Here is a 23774-nt window from a genome sequence, read left to right on the forward strand (position 1 = left end):
TTAATTCCCTTTAAAGGAAAAACAGTTCTTATTGCAAATGATGAGCTTGAGATTTGAAGTATTGCATTATTATTTTTTTAGAGAATGTTTCATTCAATTACTAAAGTTAAACATAGAAAGTACAAAAACTACAGCCATCTGGAATCTGTGCAAGTAATGAATATGAATCTGTGCAAGATAAAAAAAAATGACCATGCCAAAATAATCTGCTCGATGGCTTTGAAATACTTTCTTTGAAGACGTATATTTTAAATTCTTCGAGAATCATAAATAAAGTGGATAAGCGTGCTTTGATCTAGGAAATTTAAATGAAGTCCTTTTGAGCTGAAGCCTGTCGATTTAAAGCTGCCTTAATCTGTGACACAAAGGCTGTTAATTCAGGCTCATACAACCATATCAGGCTCATATTCATACACTCTAGGATTTAAGAGGCTGGATTGAAAATTCAACCAAATTACATCCCAAAATAAGCAATAAATTTTGTGCATCAATATCGCCAGTATTGCTTGGGTCAAATTCTTATTGACTGAAGGTGTATTCTAAATCAAATACATCATAGATACTGAATCACCCTCCTGCATGATATCCTCTTCCTCTCCTCAATGTGAATATGAATCATTGCTCCCTTTCTGTTTCACATTTGGTTATTTAGGTACTATCAATGCAATACATGTGACATCTTTTCTCCCCTTCCCAAAATAACACATTTCCCATCTCTTTCAGAACTTTGCTGAATGCCTAGCAGCCAGTGTTGTCACTCCTGTAACAGAAAATAAGGTATGTAATTTGCACATAGCAAATCTCCACAAACACTGATCCTAAAGTGAGCAGATAATCTCTTTCTTGAGGGGTAAATATTGCCCAGGGCATCAAAGGCTCTTATTCCACCTTTTCATCATGTGGTGTGGCATAATGCCCAATCCAAAAGAGCCCAAGAAAATTGCACATTAAAGCATTAGGCTGGATTTCTGACCTCAAGAGAGTCAGGTTCTTTTCATTAAGTCACAAATGAGATTTTAAATCACCTCCAGAATTGCTCTCACAATATGATCTGCAATGCAAGAGGTCACTATAATATGCAGCATTTATATGTATGAATCAGAAGTTATTTTATTCTTTACAGGCACATTCTGCTGAATTCCTTCAGCTGATGCTTTCCCATTCTTGAATTTAAAACATTACATTCAAAAGATATAGAATATTTCATAAATTTTACAGTGACTCTGGCTTCATGCCTAGCTACACCAGTTTGCCACCTGCATGTCAAGAATCACACTCACATTCACCATAACGTGTACTTGGATCCTTCGTCAAGTATCAGGCAGTAACCTGAATACATGCGTAAACAATGTACAAAAAGCTCTTAAAGAAAGCCTTTTGAAAGAGAACATTTGATTGTTATTGAAACACATAATCTATATTTATACTACACATAATCACATTTATACTACAACTTTGTTCACTAAAAACACTAGTAGATCTTTTTTTCCAGCATTTTATATAATTTTCTTCAGAATTTCTGAATCACAAAAGCCCTTTGACAAATTTGACTGATGGGCTTCTAACTACAATGTTGGCAACTTGGTCATAATTCTTGCCTGCAAGAAGTTAATAAGCAATTAAACTACAATTCTGAGAGGAGCTTCCGATGCATTGTTCAATATTAGTGTTGTTAATAGACATATGAGAAATAGATTTGGGATGAAAATCAAATACTGTATGTTAGTTACTTGCACACTAAAATGCTGGATCTGAAATCACTCTGATGCCTTTGCAAGTAAATTTATTATTACAACAATGCATTCTTGTACTTGTGCATATCACAATAATCTCAACTTTGAGGGAGAAAATGCAAGTGAGAGGACTGTGAAGACAAAAATTATACTAGATAATCCACTATTTATTCCATCGTGACAAGTCACAATTGGAAGTCATTGAGTTCACAGGCTGTGTATGGAATCCATAGCCCAACATACTGTATAAAGGAATTTCTTTTTCCAAACACCAGCCACTCATTCTGCTTCTAAAAATGGGCAAGAGGTGGATGAGTACCTCATAAGTTAATTTCTCCATTAAATGAGCACCATTCATTATCGTACAAACATAGAGCCTGTTTAAATACACAAATCCGGTCTCCAGGTTTGTTGTGGGATCTGTGTTACAGTCCTTAGTGAAAGCCAGATGTACAATCAGAGGTGTTTCCAGACTCATTTGTTCCGGACACAGGGTGCTTTAAAGACATCCATAGAAGGCATTCCAACAAGGCAATTAATTTTTTTCTAAAACAAGTACCCTGTATAAAACAAATGAAAGACAGTAGGATCAATGCCCGAACAACAACCACCTGTCAAACATCTGCTTCTGAATGATCCTTACTAAAGGGACAGGATGGAGAAGTTAGCATTGCTAATACTTTGACATACTGGTGATCTTGATTCAATACTTCTCTGACATGCTATTACCATTTCCTGCATTTTAAGATGCTCCTCAGTATCAGCATAAATGTGTTCATCTATTTATTTATTTAGTGATGTCAGGGGTGGAGGCTGATACTTTTGGGATAGTTAAGAGACTTCAGTACTTATTTTTCCCCCCTCCTATCCCTAACACACCTATTAGATCTACTCAGCGCACAACTTCAGCTTCTGAATAGAATTTCTAAACTCCTCCTGCCTCATTTTATTAACAAACCTAGGATATTGTATGTTGCACTAAAAAGGTATTCAAATCAGTTAATGGCAGTGCCTGTCTGATAACCAATTACACACATAGTTCTCTGTAAGTAAAACTTCAAGCTTGTTCTTAAATCCAAACTAATTGTGATGATTCACTGCTTTAAAGTAAAATAAAGTTACTCTTTACTTATGGTTCATTAAACTCTTTGGCAAGCAATCACGAACATAAGTCCAGAAAATGCATAGGGGAGTAATGAATTATTGATTGATAAACTCAACATGACTGCATATCTTCAGAATTGCAACGTTTGTTTCCTGAAGCTAACTTTGATGAAACAGAAATAAATATTGAGACACATTGTGAGCCATTGCTTTTTTTAGTATATATTAACAGTTAATTATATTGATAGTCATCAAGCAATGCACATCAAAATATGGGTGGAACAATTATTACAAAGATTATCAGTACTTTGTTCAGTTGTACCACCTGTTAGTATTACATCATCTACCCCCACTTGAACCACAGCCTAAACAAAGTAATATTCTTTGTACTGATAGTATTCAAAAGTTGATGTTATGCCAGCTGATGTCACTGTTATTATCCATCTCCAATGGTGACAAGGCAGGTGGAGAACTTTAAAGTGAAGAGTTATGGTTTAAACAGGTGTAAATTTTTGAAAAGGTTAAGCTTATCTATTCAATTGTCCTCCTTTGCAAAAATTCCTAACAATCCACAAAGAAAGTAAAGCTGTAATGTCAAGTCATCCATTCCTTTGTTAGGATGCTCCCACCTAATAAGTTTTTAGTAATGTTCAATATTTCCTTTCACATATATCTGCTTTATTATATTATGCTTCCTAGCAGATCCAAAAGATGTCTTCAGGGTAAAGTTTCAATTTAGAAAATGATTAATCATTAATCAAAGCAATTTATAAGCTGTTGCAACTTCACTTCAAGTGCATTTTGAAGCCAAAATGTCAACAGTCTAGTGTTATTTTATGATATCATACAGCAACAATCCATTTCTACAAGTATAGTGCACAGAAGGATCTTAAATGTTTGTTAGGATAGCAGCAACAATTCCTCTATTGCATTGCCTTCATTTGCAAGTTCACTCTTTTTGCCTTTGCTTGGTTCCAGCTCGGTGACCGAACTGACTGTGGAAGGAGTTTACTCTACTAATGATTCCTCTTTCTGAATCCACACTATAAATCTGGAGTTCTAAGATCCAATTTAATGTGGGAAGCAAAAACTGACTAAGACCAGAAACTCAGTGGATCAAGGGAGGCATTGAACAATGAAACACAGAAAACCTACCGCAGACTACTGGCCCTTTGGCCCACAAAGTTGTGCCGAACATGTCTGTACCTTAGAAATTACTAGGCTTACCCATAGCCCTCTAATTTTCTAAGCTCCATGTACCTATCCAAAAGAATCTTAAAAGACCCTATCGTATCCGCCTCCACCACGGTTGCCGGCAGCCCATTCCACGCACTCACCACTTTGCGTAAAAAACTTAGCCCTGACATCTCCTTTATACCTACTCCCCAGCACCTTAAACCTGTGTCCTCTTGTGGCAACCATTTCAGCCCTGGGAAAAAGCCTCTGACTATCCACATGATCAATGCCTCTCATCATCTTGTACACCTCTAATCCTCCGTCGCTCCAAGGAGAAAATGCCGAGTTCACTCAACCTATTCTCATAAGGCATGCTCTCCAGTCCAGGTAACATCCTTGTAAATCTCCTCTGCACCTTTTCTATGGTTTCCACATCCCTCCTGTAGTGAGGCGACCAGAACAGTGCACAGTACTCCAAGTGGGGTCTGACCAGGGTCCTATATAGCTGCAACATTACCTCTAGGCTCCTAAACTCAATCCCACGATTGATGAAGCCCAATGTACATATGCCCTAACCACAGAGTCAACCTGCACAGCTGCTTTGAGCGTCTTATGGACTTGGACCCCAAGATCCCTCTTATCCTCCACACTGTCAAGAGTCTTACCATTGAAGTTCAGATATAGCAATCAACTAAAATGCAAGTAGCCAAGGCTACAAACAAAACTAAAAGTGGTTTTGCTTTGATAATTCGAGATAAAGGAAAACCTCACATCCCTTTCAGGTCTCACAAAGCACCACACAGCTAATAAAGCAAAGCAGGAAACAGAGCAACCAATTTCCACCAAATCTGACAATAAGAAAATAAACTGCTTTTGTTTTGGTGATGGTGAGCAATGTTTAAATATTAGCTAGGACATGGGGTATAAATCCCCGGTTATTCAAGATAATATTGTCTTAGACCTTTCACGTACACACACCTGTGAGGGCAAAAGGCAAAAGGGTAAATTATCTCACCCAAAACAGAACCCTCGAAAATGTTCTATACATTCTTTTCGTGTCATCCTTAGGCTGTTTTATGCAAGCTAGATACAAAACAATAACTTCACATATAAAAAACAGAAATTCCCTGTGAAATTCCTTACTGAAACTGACATTGTGCTTTGAAAGTTGCGCATTTCTTTGTATGCAGACCAACAGACATGATCTTTGTAAAATCGACAGACCACAAAACCACATAAGGAGGTTGCTGTAGAATGTAGATGCTGCAATGATGAATGGCGCTAGGGAAAGTCTCCTGGGACTTAGAGGAACCCAGAGAGGATTACAGAATAATGCTTACGGAGTGAATTTTCACCAAGGAAGAATCATCTGGGAGGTCTCAAGAACATATGTGCAATTCCTGAATGTCTGCACAATGGGAAGCTTGCAATGCATATATCAATGCATGCTTTGCCCATTTTTGTGGATTGAAGGAAAAGTTGGTAAGTTCTGCTCTCCTAAAACATGCAGTCTGGATGAGCTTCCTACTGTAAATTGTGAGTTGAAGTTTCTGCCTGGAATCATCCTGAGGTTATGAAACCAACAGTGACTGTTGCCCTGGCTGCCAAGGGCAAAGCCGTCAAGGTACACATGAAGTTACAGTATATATCAGGTCACTGAAGTTCATAGATCTCAGCAAGGGCAAAAACTATTTGCTTCTGTTTGTTTGATAATAGCATGCTTTCAGGCGAAAGAGGGTTAGAAAAGTTTGGTTATTAAATAACCAGGAAAAATCTAAAGGAGAAGAGAATCAAGAACGGCATAAGAAACACTTCTCAAAGGACAGCAGCACGTGACTGGAATCTGGAAATGCACTGCCTGCAAATCCAGTGGAAGCAAATTTAATTGCAGCCTTCTATAGAATAAATAAATGACAGAGATTGAGCTGGTTTAGGCACATGGAACCCCCCCCCCCCCGTGCTGTAACTACTAAATTAATCAATTAATTTGTAAATTAATAACTATCCACCTTTAAAACTGGATTTCACCCACAATGGTGCACTAAAACAGGAACTCCAAACGATCTGAAATTGGTCAAAATTCTCTGATTAAGAATGCAAGGGTGGTTCATGCCATAAACATGCACTGATCCATGACAATTCTTCACTCATATACTGCATCCTCCAACACTTTGCATCAGCTCTTATAGCTCCACATGTCAGTGATACAACACCAATGCACATAATGGGTAGCGAGAGAGAACTTATTCACTCAATTACTGGGGAGTGAGATACATTCCAGGAGCTACATCCGCTGCTATTGGCCCGAAGACTCAAACGGCTCCTCTAGGAGCATTTGAAAATAAATATCATATGCTCACATGCTACACCAGTGTAGGCTGTACTCTACTGTATTTACCTGCAGATGAGGGATGGCCATTGGAAAAGTGTTATTGCTCAGGTCTGAATTACTTAAGCAAAAAATGCTAAGACACCACAGTAAGCCCTTTGAAGTAAAATAAATGGGGCTGCATTTTATTTATGTTATCAACAATGTTGCTGAACTTGCAAGGTAGGATGTGGAAGGTTTTTATGCATCATTTGGACTCCCTCACCAGATTATTTATGTGTTTTTTTTTTAAAAAAGACGATCTTGGGAGTTTTCTCTTATGAACAATTAATTTACAGGTTTCCCCCACTATCCAAAAGTAGAGCGTTCCTATGAAACCTTTCGTAAGCCAAAATGGTGTAGAGTGAAGAAGCAATTACCATTAATTTACATGGGAAAAGTTTTTGAGTGTTCCCAGAGCCAAAAAACGTACCAAATCATTCCAAATAACACATAAAACCTAAAATAGCACTAACATATAGTAAAAGTAGGAATGATAAGATAAATACACAGCCTATATAAAGTAGAAATAATATGTACAGTGTAGTTTCACTTCCCAGAATCGGGAAGATTCGGCTAAAACCGATTTGTAGAGGGGGGGGGGGGGGAAAAAAATAAAAAATCGGCACATACATGTATGCGCACACACCTGCCTGCGCAAGGCTTCATGGACATGGTAGTCTTTCTCGGGGTGAACACAAGTTTACAGCGGGTGCCTTTTTTCGTAAAAGAAAAAATCCTCTTCGGATTTCTTTCGGTTAGTGAAAACAGGTACTAATACAGGTCTTTCGTAAAAGCGAAGTGATGTATAGCCAACTTTTGTAAAGCAGGGGACACCTGTATAAGTTACTTATCAGAAGTCTCTCTCTCCCCCACCCCGTCCAAATTTGTTAAATCTTCCATTGTCCATGCTTCCTTCCTCTGCTTATTTGACATATACATCGTATGCTGAGCTGGAATATTTCTTCTTCCTCCTCTCACTACTGCTGCTCTTCAGGATCCACATCTCCATGCTGCTTTTCCTCTGCCACTGGTTGTTCTGTTGATTTGTAGGATAGTGCAGTATACAGCATCAATCACAATCCTTAGTATGCACTGCAGACAACAGGACCTTGTATTCACAAGAACAATGGCATTTTTCATCAGCATAAACTTAATGCCCCAGGTTTTAAAAGTGTGTGAGATGGAATTGAAAATTGGATGCCTTGTAGGAAAAGGGACCTTTTTCAGGCTGGAAGGAGGTAACTGGTGAAATAGTGCAGGAATCAGTCCTTGGGCCATAATTGTTTACCACTTACAGCAATGACTTTCAGAATGGAACCATATGTAGGGTTTCTGAATTTGTCAATGATGCAAGATTAGGCAGAAGGGCATAACATAACCGTGAATCTACAAAGGGATAGAGATAGATTGACTGAGTAGGCAAAAGACTGGCAAATGGAGTTTAATGTGGCAATGAGTTCATGAACTTTGGTAAGAGAAATCAAAAGGCAGGTAATTATCTAAACAAGTAAAGACTGATAGTGAATGAAGTACAGAGTGTGTTCTAGTGCATGAATTACAAAATTGGAGCAGGTAGGTCCAAACTAGTAGTTAAGAAAGCAAATGGCATTTTGGGCTACCTTGCAAAGGATTTGGATTTTTAATATAATAAACACAAGATGCTGCCTGACCTGCTGGTTTTTTTGTTTAAATGTTTTATTACACTTGTACAGGGTTCTGGTGGGGTCTCATCTGGAATATTCCATACAGTTTTGCTTCCCTTACCTAAATTAATATTTTAATTAGATGCAGTATGAAAAACTCATTAGGCTAATCCCTAAAATGAGAGATCCTACAAGAGAGCCTTAATGTTGGACTTGTATTCTTAAAGAGTTTAGAAGAATAAGCGATGACCTGATTCAAGCATTTAAGATCTTATGAGAGTTTGACAGGGTAGATGGTTGGATGTTTTCACTAGCAGGAGAGCTACAAACAATGGAGCATAATTTACAAGATAAGTGGGCCAGTTATTGATAACCATGTTGAAATTTCTGCTCACAGAGGATGGTGAATCTCAGGATTTCCCCCCCCCCCCCCCCTTGGCTGGTAGTAGTAATTGGAACTTTGAATGTATGTAAAGTGGAGATGAATAAATATTTTAGATCAAGGAATAGAAGGGTATTGAGAAATGGCATGGAAGAGGTGTTGCAACTAGCATAGATCAACCATGATCATATTAAATGCTGGAAAACACTTGAAAGGCTTGACGATCTACTTCTTGCTCTCCTTCATAGCAGTCATCGCATCTTCAGTCAACTGCTGCATCTGATGACCAAAATGGTGTTAACAGCTAGTAAAGTGGAGAGTAGCTCTTCTCCCCCAATAACTATACTTCAGGGCAGTACTGACAATTGAAATGGTCCAGCATTGTGGATTCTCTGAGAATACCGGTGTGTGTGCTTCCTAGAAAGACAGCACTCACCTGTTGACAATACATGCCACATTCAGGAAGTAGGGCCATTTCCTATTGATGAGAGGTCTGTATACAAGGAAAGGCCTGTTGGACATATGACTATAGTCAATTGCTGTCTGCCTTAATGGGAAGCAAGCAATGTGGGCAAACATCGGTGCCCAATGTGTCACCTTATAGCTGCCAAAGTTATTCCCTTGCTAATACAATGCTTGGGTGACCTCTGTGACACAACAGTGACACATGGTGGGAAACACAGCAAAGATCAGCATAACAGCTTAAATATGTCAAGGAGGTAAGCCATCATGGCCTTGGCTTTGGAGTGCAGTCCAGACACAGGGGCAAGGTTGAAGGTCTTCCTGCAAATAGCCTGAGTTTACAGCCTCAGTAAACCATTGCCAGCAAATACACGATTTGTCTAGGTTGTCTAGGTAAGATGTTCTAATTCTTCAGACAGTCTGAGTGGTCAACTTTTTGCTTATGGACACCTCCCGCCTCAATATCGTCCACTCACCCAGAATAGCCTGTCGCTGGTGTAATACCACTTACAGTAACAACGTGTACCTTTGAGACACCGTTTGAATGTGTATCCCAGCAGCTAATTGCGATTCCCTGTTAATGTGAGCATATGGAAAACACAATGCACTCCTAGTACTATTGAGACTGTTCCACGATTGTTATGGTGGTACAGATGGCAAAGTGAGGTGTAGATTCTGGTTAGATGCATGTAAATTTCTGGGCAGGTTTCCTTTAAACCAGTGAGAATTAAATCTCACTGCAGATACATTTTGACATTATTCAGGGAAGTTTAACACCAGAAAAAGTGCTAGGAAGAACTAAAATCTGCAGAGGTATGAGAAGAGTGTTACAGCTGAAATATGAAACAATTGCTTTATCTTGGACTAATTTGCTGTTTTTTTATTTAAAAAAAAGAGTTTGGTGAAAGAATTTTGAGCCCAGCATCTGCAAGAGTGCAGCATTTCCTAGGCGCCTACACATTTTTGTTTGCATTTTTTTTTAAACTCAGAGATCTGAACCCAGAGACTTTCAACTGAAAACACTGTAATACCATGCCCTATCACATACTTCACCCATTTTTAAAATACGATTATAGGTCACCCAAGGCTGTTTATGCAAGTTACAGAAAGAAAATTTTAAATGTGAGATTTGCAGAACAGCCTTGGGACGGACACACACACACCTCCCCCCACCCCCACCCCCGGCCTGGCCTGGCAGCATCTATGGAAAATAAGCAGTTGACGTTTCGGGCCAAGACCCTTCATTCGGTCTCAGCAACACATCATCCAAAACGTCTACCGTACTCTTCTCTATAGAGGCTACCTGGCCTGCTGAGTTCCTCCAGCATCGTGTGTGTGTTGCTTGGATTTCCGGCATCTGCAGATTTTCTCTTGCCTGTGATTGAATCTGATGTTACCACTTTTGTAGAACATAGAAAATCTACAGCACATTACAGGCCCTTCAGCTCACAATGTTGTGCTGACCATGTAACCTACTCTAGAAGCTACCTAGAATTTCCCTACTGCATAGCCCTCTATTTTACTAAGCTCCATGTACTTGTCCAAGTCTCTTAAAAGACCCTATTGCATCTGCCTCTGCCACCTTCGCTGGCAATGTATTCCACACACCCACCACTCTGTGTGGAAAATCTTACCTCTGACATCCCCCACTTGTACCTGCTTCCAAGCACCTTAAAACTATGCCCCCTCAGTCTGGAATTCTCCGTTGCTGTGCAGCAAGTCCTACTATTAAAAAGTAACCCAGCAGGTACAGTCTGGAAATGCAATCTGAGAATGGCACAGTGACATCAGCAACTGATAAACTATTGGACAGATGGTATGTCTCCTTAACCAATGAGATACAAGGACTGCGAAATAACCAGAAGACCTGAGAAAAGTAAGTTATTAGAACTGGTAAATTTAGAGTTAAATCAGAATGAGAAAGAGAAAGAGAAATAGAGATGAAAAATAGAATAGATTAAAAAAAGAGAATAATTCAAAGAAAAAAGTTAGTTGTAATCTTCCACAACAGCTCATCATGAAGGAATTCCACTCTTCAAATTATTTACTTTATGTGCAAGAGAGGTTAGGTTGCAGTCATTAACACATACCACACCATTAGTTATATGTGCTTAACTTTTTAAATGGTAGATTTAATGGCAATTAATGTGCAAATTCTGCAACTTTATGAAAAAACATGGCAGGCTAATTACAACATACCATATTCATGAGGCTGATGGCACAGTTGAGCATATTGGGCAGTAATTTGCCACAGTCTGCAATTCACACTACGAGTTGCTTGGTCATTTGTGCATTCATAACAGCATGCACCAATCAAACATGTTTATGATTTGCAGAATATCTGCTACTCTGGCGTTGCTCTTGCTTTGTCAGCTCTTACATGGATTCAAAAAAAAAGCATAGTCAGTGTGAAAGCAGGAGACTGGTGTAATGACATATCTGTATGAAAAGGATCTTCATCCAGACTGCAAGATCAATTTCAGTCTGCTTCTCATGCGGTTACCCCTCCCCACTCCACAGTATCTCTGTGCTTATGCTATTTTTGTGGTCCCACCTAATACCCTAAAGGGTTCGTCACATGAAGTGAAGTAATCTGCAAGTGGCAACAAGTTGTTGACTAGCAGATGCTAAGATGGTACCCATGGACAACTTGCATAATCTTTTTGACAAGTTACTGTTGTCAAAGGAAGACCTTCGTAAACTGTTTTTAAAACAGTTCCATTGGGTTTAAGTAAATAAAATAGAAAAAGACAAATAACTTAACGTCACCCATCCCAAGATACATTTACTTAGAAACTTAAACATAATGCTTTCAATTAATTTATAGTATTTAAGAAAGAAAACAGCCTTTCACCTGTACTTAACTTTTCAATCAAAATCAGCAACACCTTTGAAAAACTGCATGTTTCTAGGTGACAAAGCTGAGGAGCTAAGTTTGCTTTGATTTAGACCCCTCAGGTCAATACAACTGAAACAAATCCACTGATCTGCAGTCGCTAGCTGGTCTCTGACTTCAGTCAATTCATTGGCAAGGAAGTGAGATGAGCAGATCCACAAAGATCATGGTGATTCTCCAAGAACCACCAGCAAGAAACAAGCATGTTTCAGAACAATAGTGACTCTTTAATTAATTATGGTAGATAAATAACTGTCATTTAAAAATGTCCTAGAGATAATGGATTTTCAGTCCTAATTTTCCAAGTAAGAATAAAATTTTTTTTAGTACATTCTGTACAGAATGACTAACCATCTGAAATTCCAGCTTCAACTACATGAGAACATCCACTCAAAACATTGATATTTCTAATGTCTTTAATGAAAAATATTTCCAAAATTTTGTTCATTTCACTTGAGTGAAAAATCAAATCTAGAGATTCAAAGATCCAAAGTACATCTATTAACAAAGAATGTATATACAACCTTCAGATTTATTTGCTTACAGGCAGCCACAAGGCAAGAAACCCCAAAGAACCCAATTAAAATAAAAACCAACCCCCAATGTACGCAGAGAAAGGAGGAAAAAACCCCACAAATCATGCAAACAATGGAAATGAGCACCATCAACAGCATTCCAATGAAATCGATTCCTTAGGAGCCATGCAACTCTGTGTCAAATCGTTCCTGGCCTAGAACATGCCGCCCAGCGATTTGCTTCAGGCCTAGATTTTGCTGCTGAAGCCATTCTCTATCTCTCCAAATTGGCTCAGTACCTAGAGTGATCCAACCTCCCCTGACTGTCAACACCCTGCCTTTTCAGTGTATCTGGGCCAGCATTTAAATTGTCCAAACAGTGGATCATGGCTCGCATTAGGACCCAAGCTCTGCCGAAGTGAATCGCTCCGGGCCTGTAACACATCGTCCAGTGATTCTCTTCAGGCCTAGATTTTGATGCCGAAGAAGCCATTCTCAACCTCTCCAAATCAGCTCAGCACTTAGAGTGATCTACCCTCACACCCGAGTTAGCTGGATGGACAACAGAACTCTTCTGCCTCATCTTCTCCTCTCCAGGTTATTCACTTCAAACAGCACAACTCCAACTCCAAGTGCATCAATTTTGCAATGCACATCTCTTGAATTTGCTTTGCTTTCGCTCGCCTCTTTATAGTTTGCAGTGATGGTTTACCACAGTAACTTAGTATCAAAAAAGCATTTTGATGGTGCATGAGAATTGCTAGCTAACACAGCAGTGCATCATTTACAGATGCCAGAACACAAGACTGTGACAAAATACAATATACTGATTACTTTTGTGTACGCATCCCGAAGGTATCCTGTTAATTTCCCTCCATTGTGTTGTAGCATCAATGTACTTCAGCACTAAATCAGTAATCATGTGCTCAAAATCTTGTTGGTGGTAGATGATGACACATCACCTGAAACATTGACTGTACTCTTTTCCATAGATGCTGCCTGGCCTGCTGAGTTCCTCCAGCATTTTGTGGGTGTTGCTTGGATTTCCAGCAGCAGATTTTCCCTTGTTTGTGATTGGACATCGCAATGGTGGTAAAGGTGGAGGGAGGCTGCAGTAGTGAAGGGTCCTCAGTCGTCTTTCATTCCATGACCCTGACCCCAATCTGTCAAGGACTGTGTGGTGGCTACTCGTGCATCAGCCTCCTCATGTTAAACAAAACCATGCACAGGCATTCTCCATTAAAGGAGTCCACCCTAACATCCCAGACCAGCCTCTACCAATACTCAATGAACCAGAAGTAGGAAATCCCATTGGAGGACATCACCCGCAACTCGATTGATCGCACCTACTAATATTGAGAACTATTAAAGGACACTTTCTCAATTCCTGCAAGTGCATTATGCAGTGTATACTGGACAGCTTAAGGCAACTACATGGATTCTTGACCAATGCACTGCATAAGATTTGAATGAAAAAAAAATTACTTGATGGACCAGCATGTGACATACAAATTTTATGAATTTAGTACATTATAATATCAAAAGGAATTGAGCTTAGGTGCTCCTTAGCTGAATTCAAAAGATGAACTGAATCAAAAACAACTAGATATTGTTGCAACCTTGTTAAATTCTACAACTCTAAATTATTTGAGATCATTTGGATTGACCTAAACAAAGTCAATGCGTACACAAATCAGATATAAGCAAATTTTTTGTGAAGTCCTGATATAAGCAAATTATCAAAAGTCCTTCCTGACTCAAAAGGTTAAATGCAAATCTGTCTTAAACAGCCCTTTTTCTTGTTCATATTATATCATCAATCTAAGTTCTCTATTTCCAGTTGATAAAATAAGAGCTTTATGTAGTCCTAAGCATCTATCAACACCTTTCTAAACACACTCCCTTGCTGAACCATCCTCAATTTAAACAGTAATTCAATCCTGAAAACAACGCTGTGGCCTCCAGTTCAATTTATATTCAGAAACCTTTGAAACATCGATAGGCCTAACTGCCAATACCAAACTTGGAGTGGACATTCAGTCCCAGAGTCTGGACGTACACATGCTCTCTCCAAGCAACAGTATTTGCAAACATAAATGGAAACTGAATGATAGGGCAGCCATTTAGAGTGCATATAAATATGTTGAGAGTTTGAAGAGTAAAACTAAAACCAATGCAATGTTATATCACACATGGAGCCATTATTGTATCAGAATCAGATTTATTATCACCGGTATGTGACATGAAATTTATTAACTTGGCAGCAGAAGTTCAATGCTTTACATAATCTAGCAGAGAGAAAAAATAATAATAAATAAACAAGTAAATCAATTACGTATATTGAATAGATTAAAAAAACATGCAAAAACAAAAATACTGTGTATTAAAAAAGTGAGGTAGTGTCCAAAGATTCAATGTCCACTTAGGAATCGGATGGCAGAGGGGAAGAAGCTGTTCCTGAATTACTGATACCACCATTTTATTTTGATATTATATCTTTACATTAAAAAACATTTTAGAGCAGGCAAAGGACACTTTGCTCTGCCATCCTGTACAGAATTTGTACGTATTTTCTACTTAGTTCCAGTTTCCTGCTCTTTCTCTTTATAGCCATTTAGATGTTATGTAACTTGAGCAATACAAAGTTTTTCTTCTAGTACTTGGAAACTGCTTCCTTCAGTTTTGTTCTCCAACAGCCACTTCTTGTTTTGCTCTATAGAACTATCAATTTAAAAGCCATGCTAACCTGCTTAAGTATCAGATACTAATAAGCAATGGCTTGGTTCTCAGGTGTTGGTCTGTCTTTACCACTAGGATATTGGGTATTAGTTGGGTGAGCTGCAGAAAGAAGAATCTGGCAGCACTGACAAAGCTTGGGAAAACTGAGTGAGGTCAGCCACCAATGCAAGATCACATTTACTTCTCTCTACTCTAGTTAGGTATTAAAGTATTTTCCTTAGCTTGTGAGTGTAGGATGGGATAGCCGCGTATGCTTCCCCCCCCCCCCATTCACAGGCAAATCTAGTATTTATTACTCATTTATAACTGCCCCTGAGAAAATGGTGGTGAGATGGCCCCCCCAACCCACTTTAATGATTATAGTCATGGTAAAGATACTCCCATATTTCCTTAAGGGATAAACTTCCAGGAAATTGACACTCCAATGATGAAAAGTGTGTGCATGCACAAGAATTATTAAAATTATTAATGATTTGATTGAATAAACTAGAGATATTTTAAATTGTCAAAGCCAGTAGCTCATATATTTCAGATCAAATAAAAATATCCAAGTATAACTGTCAGTAATAAAAACAATTCACAAGAAGCATATTACCCAAAGTACATTAGAATGTTAATCTTCCTACCCATGTGAAGTAGGTGAGGTAACATTATTTCAAGGTAACTTTGATCAGGACAAGATAAGAAAATAGAATAGTAGAAAATTAGGTTAAAAGGCTGGTGAGTGGGAGGGGCTTTTTGCAGCCAGAACTCTTGCAACAGGCCTGAATGCCCATTACCTCCGCGTCAGGTTAATGTAACTGGAGAAAGTGCAACGTTGATACCAGAACTGAAAGAATACACAGATATCAGGAAGGACTGACCACGTTGGAGATTTCTTGTTTGAAAAAGATTTAAAATGGACAATGAATGTTTTCAAAATAATGAGCAAATTGGAAAGGTAGATGTCAGGAGGGTGTGGGACAATTCAAACTTAATGACAATGAATACACGATGGTTTCAAATAAATCCAATGTGGAATAATGAAAAATTATCACATGGATAGAAGGTAGAACTTGCCACCACAGTAGATGTGAAGACAAAAAGTTTGTATATTTTCGAAAGAGAAGAGATGGATGATATTTTGAAATATAAGGTTTTTAATTTTCTCGCAGGATATAAATTTTACTAACAAGAATAGCATTTGTTTACTTCTGAATGCCCTCTAGGCTATTTCAGAGGACAGTTAAAAGCCAAGCAAATAACGACATATATAGGCCACACAAGGCAATGGGGTAAATTTCCTTCTCAGAAGGATATTAGTGAACCAGATGGGGTTTTATGGAAATGTAACAGTTTACTGACACTAGACTTTTAATGTTAATTTCTCCAGCTGCCACAGTGGAGGTTCAACCCACAGCTTTTCAGATCTATAGCCTCTGACTGAATACTAATTCAACAACTAGCATTGGTATTCCAGTTAGAAATAATGCAAAATGTGTGGACATGAACACCAGCACAGACCTGTTGGGAAAAGTTTGCCTGTATACCTACACTATGTAATTTTAATCTATGGTGAGTAAATTTACATAGATGAAATTACCATATGGAGATTAAAATCCATTATGGCCCAAGTTTCTGCCTATAGATTCACAAGAATGGCAGCTCATCATTCTGACTGTCAAGCATACTTGCCTTCACTTAAGTCCATTGAAACACTACATCCCTTAACACTATTGTCTAATAAGAAAAAGAAACTTCCTCTGAAGTCCCAGTTGTATGGGCCATCCAAAAGACCTTTGTGGGAGAGGGCACCCAATTTCTATGCCCTGCTGAAGTCTAGTTTTAAGACTATTGCTCATCATTTCCAGTCAGATGAAATTGTTTTTCTATACCTACTTTACTGAGTCCTTTTAATATTTTAAAGTCCTTGATAGCATGACCATTCCTTTGATCAATGACTTTAAAATCAGAATACAAGCCAAATCTTCGCAATCCTCCCTCGTAATCCAACATTCTAAGCTCTGGGATCATTCTGGTTAATCAATACTGCATTTTTTTTTTAAACCAAGACCAATATATTCTTCCTGAGGTAGTTAATTGTTCATGTTGATTATGGTAAACCATGACATTTGAGCAAGGTTCTACATAACTGATGCACAACTTCCTGTTTCAAATATTCAATATCCCACAAGAGTTGTTGATTCCTTTTTTTCTCTTCTCCCAAAAGGAGTCTACTTGCCTAGAATGAGTAATAAATCGGTTTCTTTACATTTCATATCCTCTTTAAAAAAAGTTTTCCTTTAAATTTTTAGATCCAAAATTTCACAGTCCATCTTATAATTATTGCCCACTTACACAGTCAATATCTAACCAACTCTTCCAACTTTAAAATGCTCCCCGAATTAGAGACAGCAAATTGAATATACATGTCCATTTCTTTTCTTCAAGTCATCCACATACATATTGAAAAGCAATGCCCCATTTTTCATGGGAAACATCACTTGTCGTTCTTCTAACTAGATGAAGTATTATCCCTATTTGCATCTTCCTTTTCCAAGTCAACATTAGCACTTGTTTTTGCTGATCGTTCTTCCCACAGGCTCATATATATGATCACCACAAAAAAATGCAATTAAATTAATCATACAATGTCTATCACAAATCCACCCAATTCTAATCTGCTACTATCTGCTCAATTGTTCAGTCATGGAGTCTGACAATATATTTGCCACTTCCCCAGTATTTATATTAAACATTCAGACCTGTAATTCTTCCAATCTGAAAATATGGAGCAAATATAGTTGCAGTTTTCTAATCCAAAAACAGAATTACAAAGTATAGAGTGCTATGAAAAAATGTCTAATAATTGTGGCAGCAATTTATTCACATTTCTTTAACATCTGAAGTGGTGCTTACAGGGCTTTGTATTCTTGGCTACTTTATGTTCAATTATGTTTTCAATTAACACTGTTAAACATATTCAATGTTCTGAACTCCCCTTTTCTTCTAGATTACTTTGTCAGTGATATACATTTCCCCTTGCCTCAAATATGTAAAGGGATACAAAGTGCTAATTTAGGATGTCTAGCACTTCATTGTCAATCACAGTCTTGAGTTAATTTATTCTCCAGTGGGTAAGCATGAATTCTAATGACTCATTTTATTTTTGCACATAAACCATTCTGGTCCACTTAATGGTCTCGTTTCTTTACTTTTAACCTAATGCCCCTCATTTGGTAAATTCAAAAATAAAAATGCTCAATTTTCTTCATTCTCATGATTCAAGCTGCAAATCAGTGGAGCTAATCTAGGGGCCTTTCTGGATCTTCAATCTTTCCAAAGGGATCTTAAAACTGCCACAACTATCTAGTCAATGGCCAAGCCAATAACTAGTAAAGATTTGACATTTCCTGTTAAATCTATCTTTGTGTTTGTGGCCTTAATACTTCACCATGCTACTCTTGATGCAACTGGTTTAATACTGAAATACTCATCCATGTGTCTTCTAATATGTCCTCTTCCATCCTACCATATTTACACATTTTCCATTGTAGGCTCTCTCTTCCAAGTAGGCCTAATGACAATGAAGGTCACATATTGCTCTGCAGTAACTCAACAAAAGAAACATACTATGTGAGTTGGATAGCCAAAATCATTGTGTTCTCCTTGAAGGAGACCTGATTTGCAAAAGTGGTCTACTTGGCAGCCTGGCTAAATTTGGGAGATTCAGTCCCAAATATTGCCAGATGAATGAGTGACAAGATGCCAGAGGACTCATACCTACATCAGTCTGTTTGGAAGGTCAGTGCTGCAGTAGCTAACCTGCTCTGCATTTTATATTGTTAGTGCTCACTTCATCCATGATAATTAACTGCACTGAGATTGAAAAACTGCATTTACTGCATTGCATTCAAAAGCAGAGTCAATATCATTAAGTCAAATGTCCATAATGACACTGCATCAAAGATTTTGTTTGTCTTGCAATTGGGACCTTTCATAACTTGTTAGTATCTGCATGAATCATCCTTAATGGGCATTTTGCTGCTGGAAATGCACTAATGCACAGTAGTTAGGGGGACGTGCCACACATACAGTATTCCCTTTTCAGGCTGCTCTCCTCTGTTTCCTGGAAGTAGTTTTTCTTAACAATGGTTTTCATTCAAAATCCCGTTTCAAAAATAATACAAAAAATCTAATTCAAATTTAATTGCCTTATATATTAAAACTTCTCGCAAATGATTAATATGTTCTGACTGAACTGAATAAAATCCATAGCTCTGAAATGTTAAAAGGAACTGATGTAGTTTCACAAAATGTTTTGTTTACAAATACTCTCAATTCCTTCTGTAACTTCCTTGAAGTAGGGAACGAATTTAAATAGTATTTTAAAACATATAGCACCCTATTGCAATGACATGTATATCATCTTTTGAAACCTCCAATCGTTAAAATCCTTTAACTCTACACACTGAATGAAATATTTAAATCGTAATACCTTTTAAAACCATCGGATCCTTGCCTTCTCGTTTCAGCGATTCCAGCACTATGTGCAGTGGCTGGGAGGGCATTACCCGGTTGGGTTCATTAGTGTTCTCATCGTAAACTATTATCTCCTTGGAGAAAATCCTTTTATAGGAGTCCTTGCCTTCCCTGCAAGAGATGAGATCCAAGACCGTGATTTTGCCCTGCTGCAGCCTCCGCCTGCTGATCTTGTCCGAACAGTTAATGTGGACGGCTCCCTGGATATGGCTTTTGTTGTACTCCATGAAAGGGCGACAGTCTATGATCACAGGACCTTGGCTCTGTGACTGGGGGCCCTTGCTGCATTTGGTCAGTTTCTTGGCTAATTCGGTGGGGTAAATCGTGCGGACGGCGGCAATGTGCTTAGTGGCTCCACTTGGAGGAGACAGGAGTCCTCCAAGTCTACCGGCAGAAGCAGAAGCTGGGGGGTTCAGAGTGCCACCGTTCTCATTACTGCTGCTGTTGCTCACCATCTGATTGCTCGCACAGGAGACACAGTTTGCTGAAGTCCCGAGTTTGGAAGCAGAGGCTGGGACGAGGTTGCCGCTGCCCACTGATCCTTGGGTCTGATCGCCCCCGTTGCCCTTATTCTCGTAGGTAGTCACAGTGCAGCAACTAGCGCCGCTGCATCCGCAGGACAGGGAGCGCACCGAGCCGTTGGATGATGGCATATACGTAAAGTTGACGCTTCGGAACGAAACCTCAGCCGCTGGGCTGAGGGTCGTGCTCTGGATATTTGGTTTGGTAATAGTCGGGGCAGTGATCGCTGGAGTAGAAGCCACGTAGGTGTTATCCAAGCGGAGATGGAGTTCCTGCGGTCTGACCGGCCTCGGTAATGCCACCACACCAACAATCCGTTCGTCTAGAGGGGATGGAGGCATCTGTATAATGGTGCTGGGCGCTGCTGTCGATCCGAGGACTAAATGGACTGAAACGGGATCAAATGTACTGTCAGCATTGAGCAGAGCAGAGGGGAGGGTGTGTATGTGTGCATGTTGGGGAGGGTGGTATAAATTAAAAGGCACACTGCTGCAAATAGACGGAGAACTCAACTAAAAATAAACTGGAGCGAAGAACGCAAGCAGTTGGCAAGCAGTAGACTTGACTTTAAATAAGCTCGATAATTATTATCCTAATAAAGCTTCAAGATGGATTGGTTTAATGGCAGAACCAGACGGAATCAGACCCCCCCCCCACCCCCATTCACTCACTTTCGCACTCACTTTCACACAGCGCGCACACTTGTCCCCAGCCTGCGAGAGAGCGGCACGTCCAGTCTGCAGTAGTCCTCTACAAGCTCCTTTGCACATTCATAAAATCTACTTACATCACAGAGTTTTTCTGCTGAACTTTGATGACATGCGTGTCCCTCTAATTATTTACTTTCTGTTATTTGTTACGATTTCGAGACTTTTACTCATTCGGCATACGAGCACGATCATTGCCACTTTAATTTGGCAGCACTTATACAGCGCGTTAATTTAACCTGTCTCGAAGGCGGAGCCACTTGTGTGATTGATATTGAAGCTAGCCCACTGCAGTTCACGCTTTCTGGACAAGGAACCGCCTATTGACGCATTCACCAATCGGCAGTCGCGGAAGGCGGGCGCTAAACTGACGGACGGAGGGAGGGGGAACGCGATGTCGCAAGCATGATATCATTGGCAGCCAATGGGCGGGCAGAAAACGGAGCCCAGACCCGGAATGAAGTGAGTATTCAGTGTTTACAGCGCATGCAGCAACGGGGCAATTAAATTGACCGTAGCGAGGCAGACACGGCGGAGATATGCCTTCCACACGCATTGTTTTGAATTTCATTTTTCTTTACTTCTTCGCATCAATGCTTGTCCATGAACTTTATTTTAAATAAAAATAAGTTTAAAATCATTCCGTGCAGACCCTAGTGTTTCACTTTTTTTTTGGGGGGGGGAATAGACTTACAAGGGAAAGTGACCATCGAAGTATTATGTTGGCATTTCCTGGGATCCGTGTGCCTCGGCGGAATGTATATTTTGTATCCGCTAGTAACTTAACCAGGTTCTGCAGTGTTACGGCTGAGCATACAGTACTGCATTAAAAAAAAACAGCCGCTAACGTTGCGCCGGAACGTAACCCAGACCTGACATGAATGCACGAGTTTAACTTGAGGAGCATGGTAAAATGATAATCTCCGGATGTCGAGCGCTGATGTCAGTGCCGCCGGCCAGGTAATTGGTTGGACGACGTTTGATTAGTTAAACACGAAGAACGCAAGCTGTATCAAATTCTGGTTAATCGTATCACTTCTCCTTTGCTCGATTAATTTGATTTCGTTAATATTTCTTCCAAATAAGAGTTATTTTCCAGTGTATAAGATCGGCGAGTTGCAGTACCTGGCGGAAACTAAGGGTGGGTGTATCGTGTGCTGATCATCATACCAACATGATTGAAAACCAACATACTGTCCTCCCAAACACTAAAGTGTCCGGGTGTAGAAAATATCCCCCGGGTGCTGATTACCGTCAATCGAATCCCTTGTTATGACAAGTCCTTCAGTATTAAACACAATTTATATTCAGGTATCAATTTTGTTTCTTTTCCAGAAGAGATTTTAAACGGGTATCTTGTAAATTATGCACACTGTTTAATTCCCTGCTTTGGTAATTTTCTCTTTATATTCTGGACGATAGTTAGTCTAACAGAATCCGAAGCTGGTGACATGCCTATGGAAATTGCAAATTGGCTGCCATGTTTCCTATAATCAAACAGTTACAACCCTTCAAAAGTGTTAACCCTGTAAAGCAATTCTGTACATTCTGAAAATGTGAAAAGCAATTTAAAGATGAATGTTTTTATATACAGCTAACAGCTCGAACCCCTTGTATTATGGTGTTCTCTTTTAAATTAAAATTGGAGGAAATTATGCCCAAAAAATCTCCTCAAAGTTGTTCATAATTTGCTGCCATATTTTGCAGGAAGTGCAGTTGAACAAGTGGCCCTGGAAAGCACCACAGAACAGTGGGTCTAGAAGTAGAAGCGCACATTTTCCTGAAAGTGGTGAAACGGGTAGAAGGGGGTGAAGAAGACCTTTAGCACTCTTGCATTCATTGGTTGGGGCAGTGAAGAGTTAGGACATCATGTTACGATGTTGGGGATACCACAGCAGGAATGTTATGGGTCGTTCTGGTCACCAGCTATAGGAATAGGATGGGGATTTTCTCCCTGGAGCGTAGAAAGCTGAAGGGTGACCTTATAAAGACATGTAAAATCATGAGCGGAATGGATACATTGAATGGTCACATACATTTCCCCAAGACTGGAGCGTCTAAAACTGAAGGACTTCACGTTATGGTGAGAGGGGAAAGATTAAAGGGGACTTGAGGGGCATCTTTTTCAGGGTGCTAGTATGTGGAACAGAGTGCTAGAAAAAGTGGTAGAGGCAGGTACAATTACAATATTTAGAACACTTTTGGACAGGTGACCGGCAGGAAACGTTTAGGCATATAAGCTAAATGCAGCCAAATGGCACTAGCTGATTCTGCCACTTTTACTAGAGGGAACTAAGGTATCTAATTAACCTACCAGCATATCTTTGAGATGTGGGAGGAAACTGGAGCATTTGGAGGGCTCACACAGAGTCATGGAGAGAACGCACAAACTCCACAGAGAGAGAGCAACCTTGCATACATGTAGATGTGAGCAGTGGTGTTGACTGCTGCATCATCTACTCCAGATCCATGGCTTCTAAAGGGGCTGTTGAGACTAATGTGGGCACTGCAAATGCTGCCATGGTTAGTAGAAGGTGCTAGATGGGCCAGCTAGGTTGTTACTATGAAGTGATGCACGTACATTTTGCTAGGCACTCAAGAGCATTCAAGTAAGGCATTCCCAAGCTGGGGTCCACAGACCCCCTTGCTTAATTGTACAGGTCCATGGCATAAAAAAGGTTGGGTACCTGTGGATTAGAACTTCCCAGATGTTATGTTCCTTATTGAGTGGCATATCCAAGGGTTCCAATGAATTGGTACAGATTTTAATCAACAAGGGAAAGATTGTTTGTCATTTATAAAACAATATGGATGAGGAGATACAAGAGCTGGTTAGTAGGTTTTCAGATTACACTAAAACAGGTGGTAACATAGTGAAGATTGTTACTCAGTACTACAAGGGGAGCTTGAACAGCTAGCTACATTAGCCAAGGAATAGCAGATGATGTTCAGTCTGGATAAGTATGAGGCATTGCACTTTGGGAAGTCAAACCAGATTGCAAC

At 39.4% G+C, this 23774-nt stretch overlaps 1 protein-coding gene across 2 annotated transcripts in view; it reads right to left on the bottom strand.

The window, feature by feature from the left end:
• The window catches only part of dusp10 (dual specificity phosphatase 10), a 33281-nt gene extending 12278 nt beyond the window's left edge, over nt 1-21003 (bottom strand). The window contains exons 1-2 of one of the 2 annotated variants that reach the window (XM_073050916.1): nt 20852-21003; nt 19499-20452 (exon numbers count right to left, since the gene is read on the bottom strand). In XM_073050916.1, coding sequence (XP_072907017.1) covers nt 19499-20405 — 907 coding nt within the window. In that variant the 5' untranslated portion in view covers nt 20406-20452; nt 20852-21003. Of the gene's footprint in view, nt 1-19498; nt 20453-20747 lie in introns of both variants that reach the window. The other variant, XM_073050917.1, reaches the window with a different exon arrangement.
• Between the last annotated feature and the right edge of the window lie 2771 nt (nt 21004-23774).

Source organism: Hemitrygon akajei, chromosome 7 (assembly GCF_048418815.1).
Source record: "Hemitrygon akajei chromosome 7, sHemAka1.3, whole genome shotgun sequence".
Classification (NCBI taxonomy): domain Eukaryota; kingdom Metazoa; phylum Chordata; class Chondrichthyes; order Myliobatiformes; family Dasyatidae; genus Hemitrygon; species Hemitrygon akajei.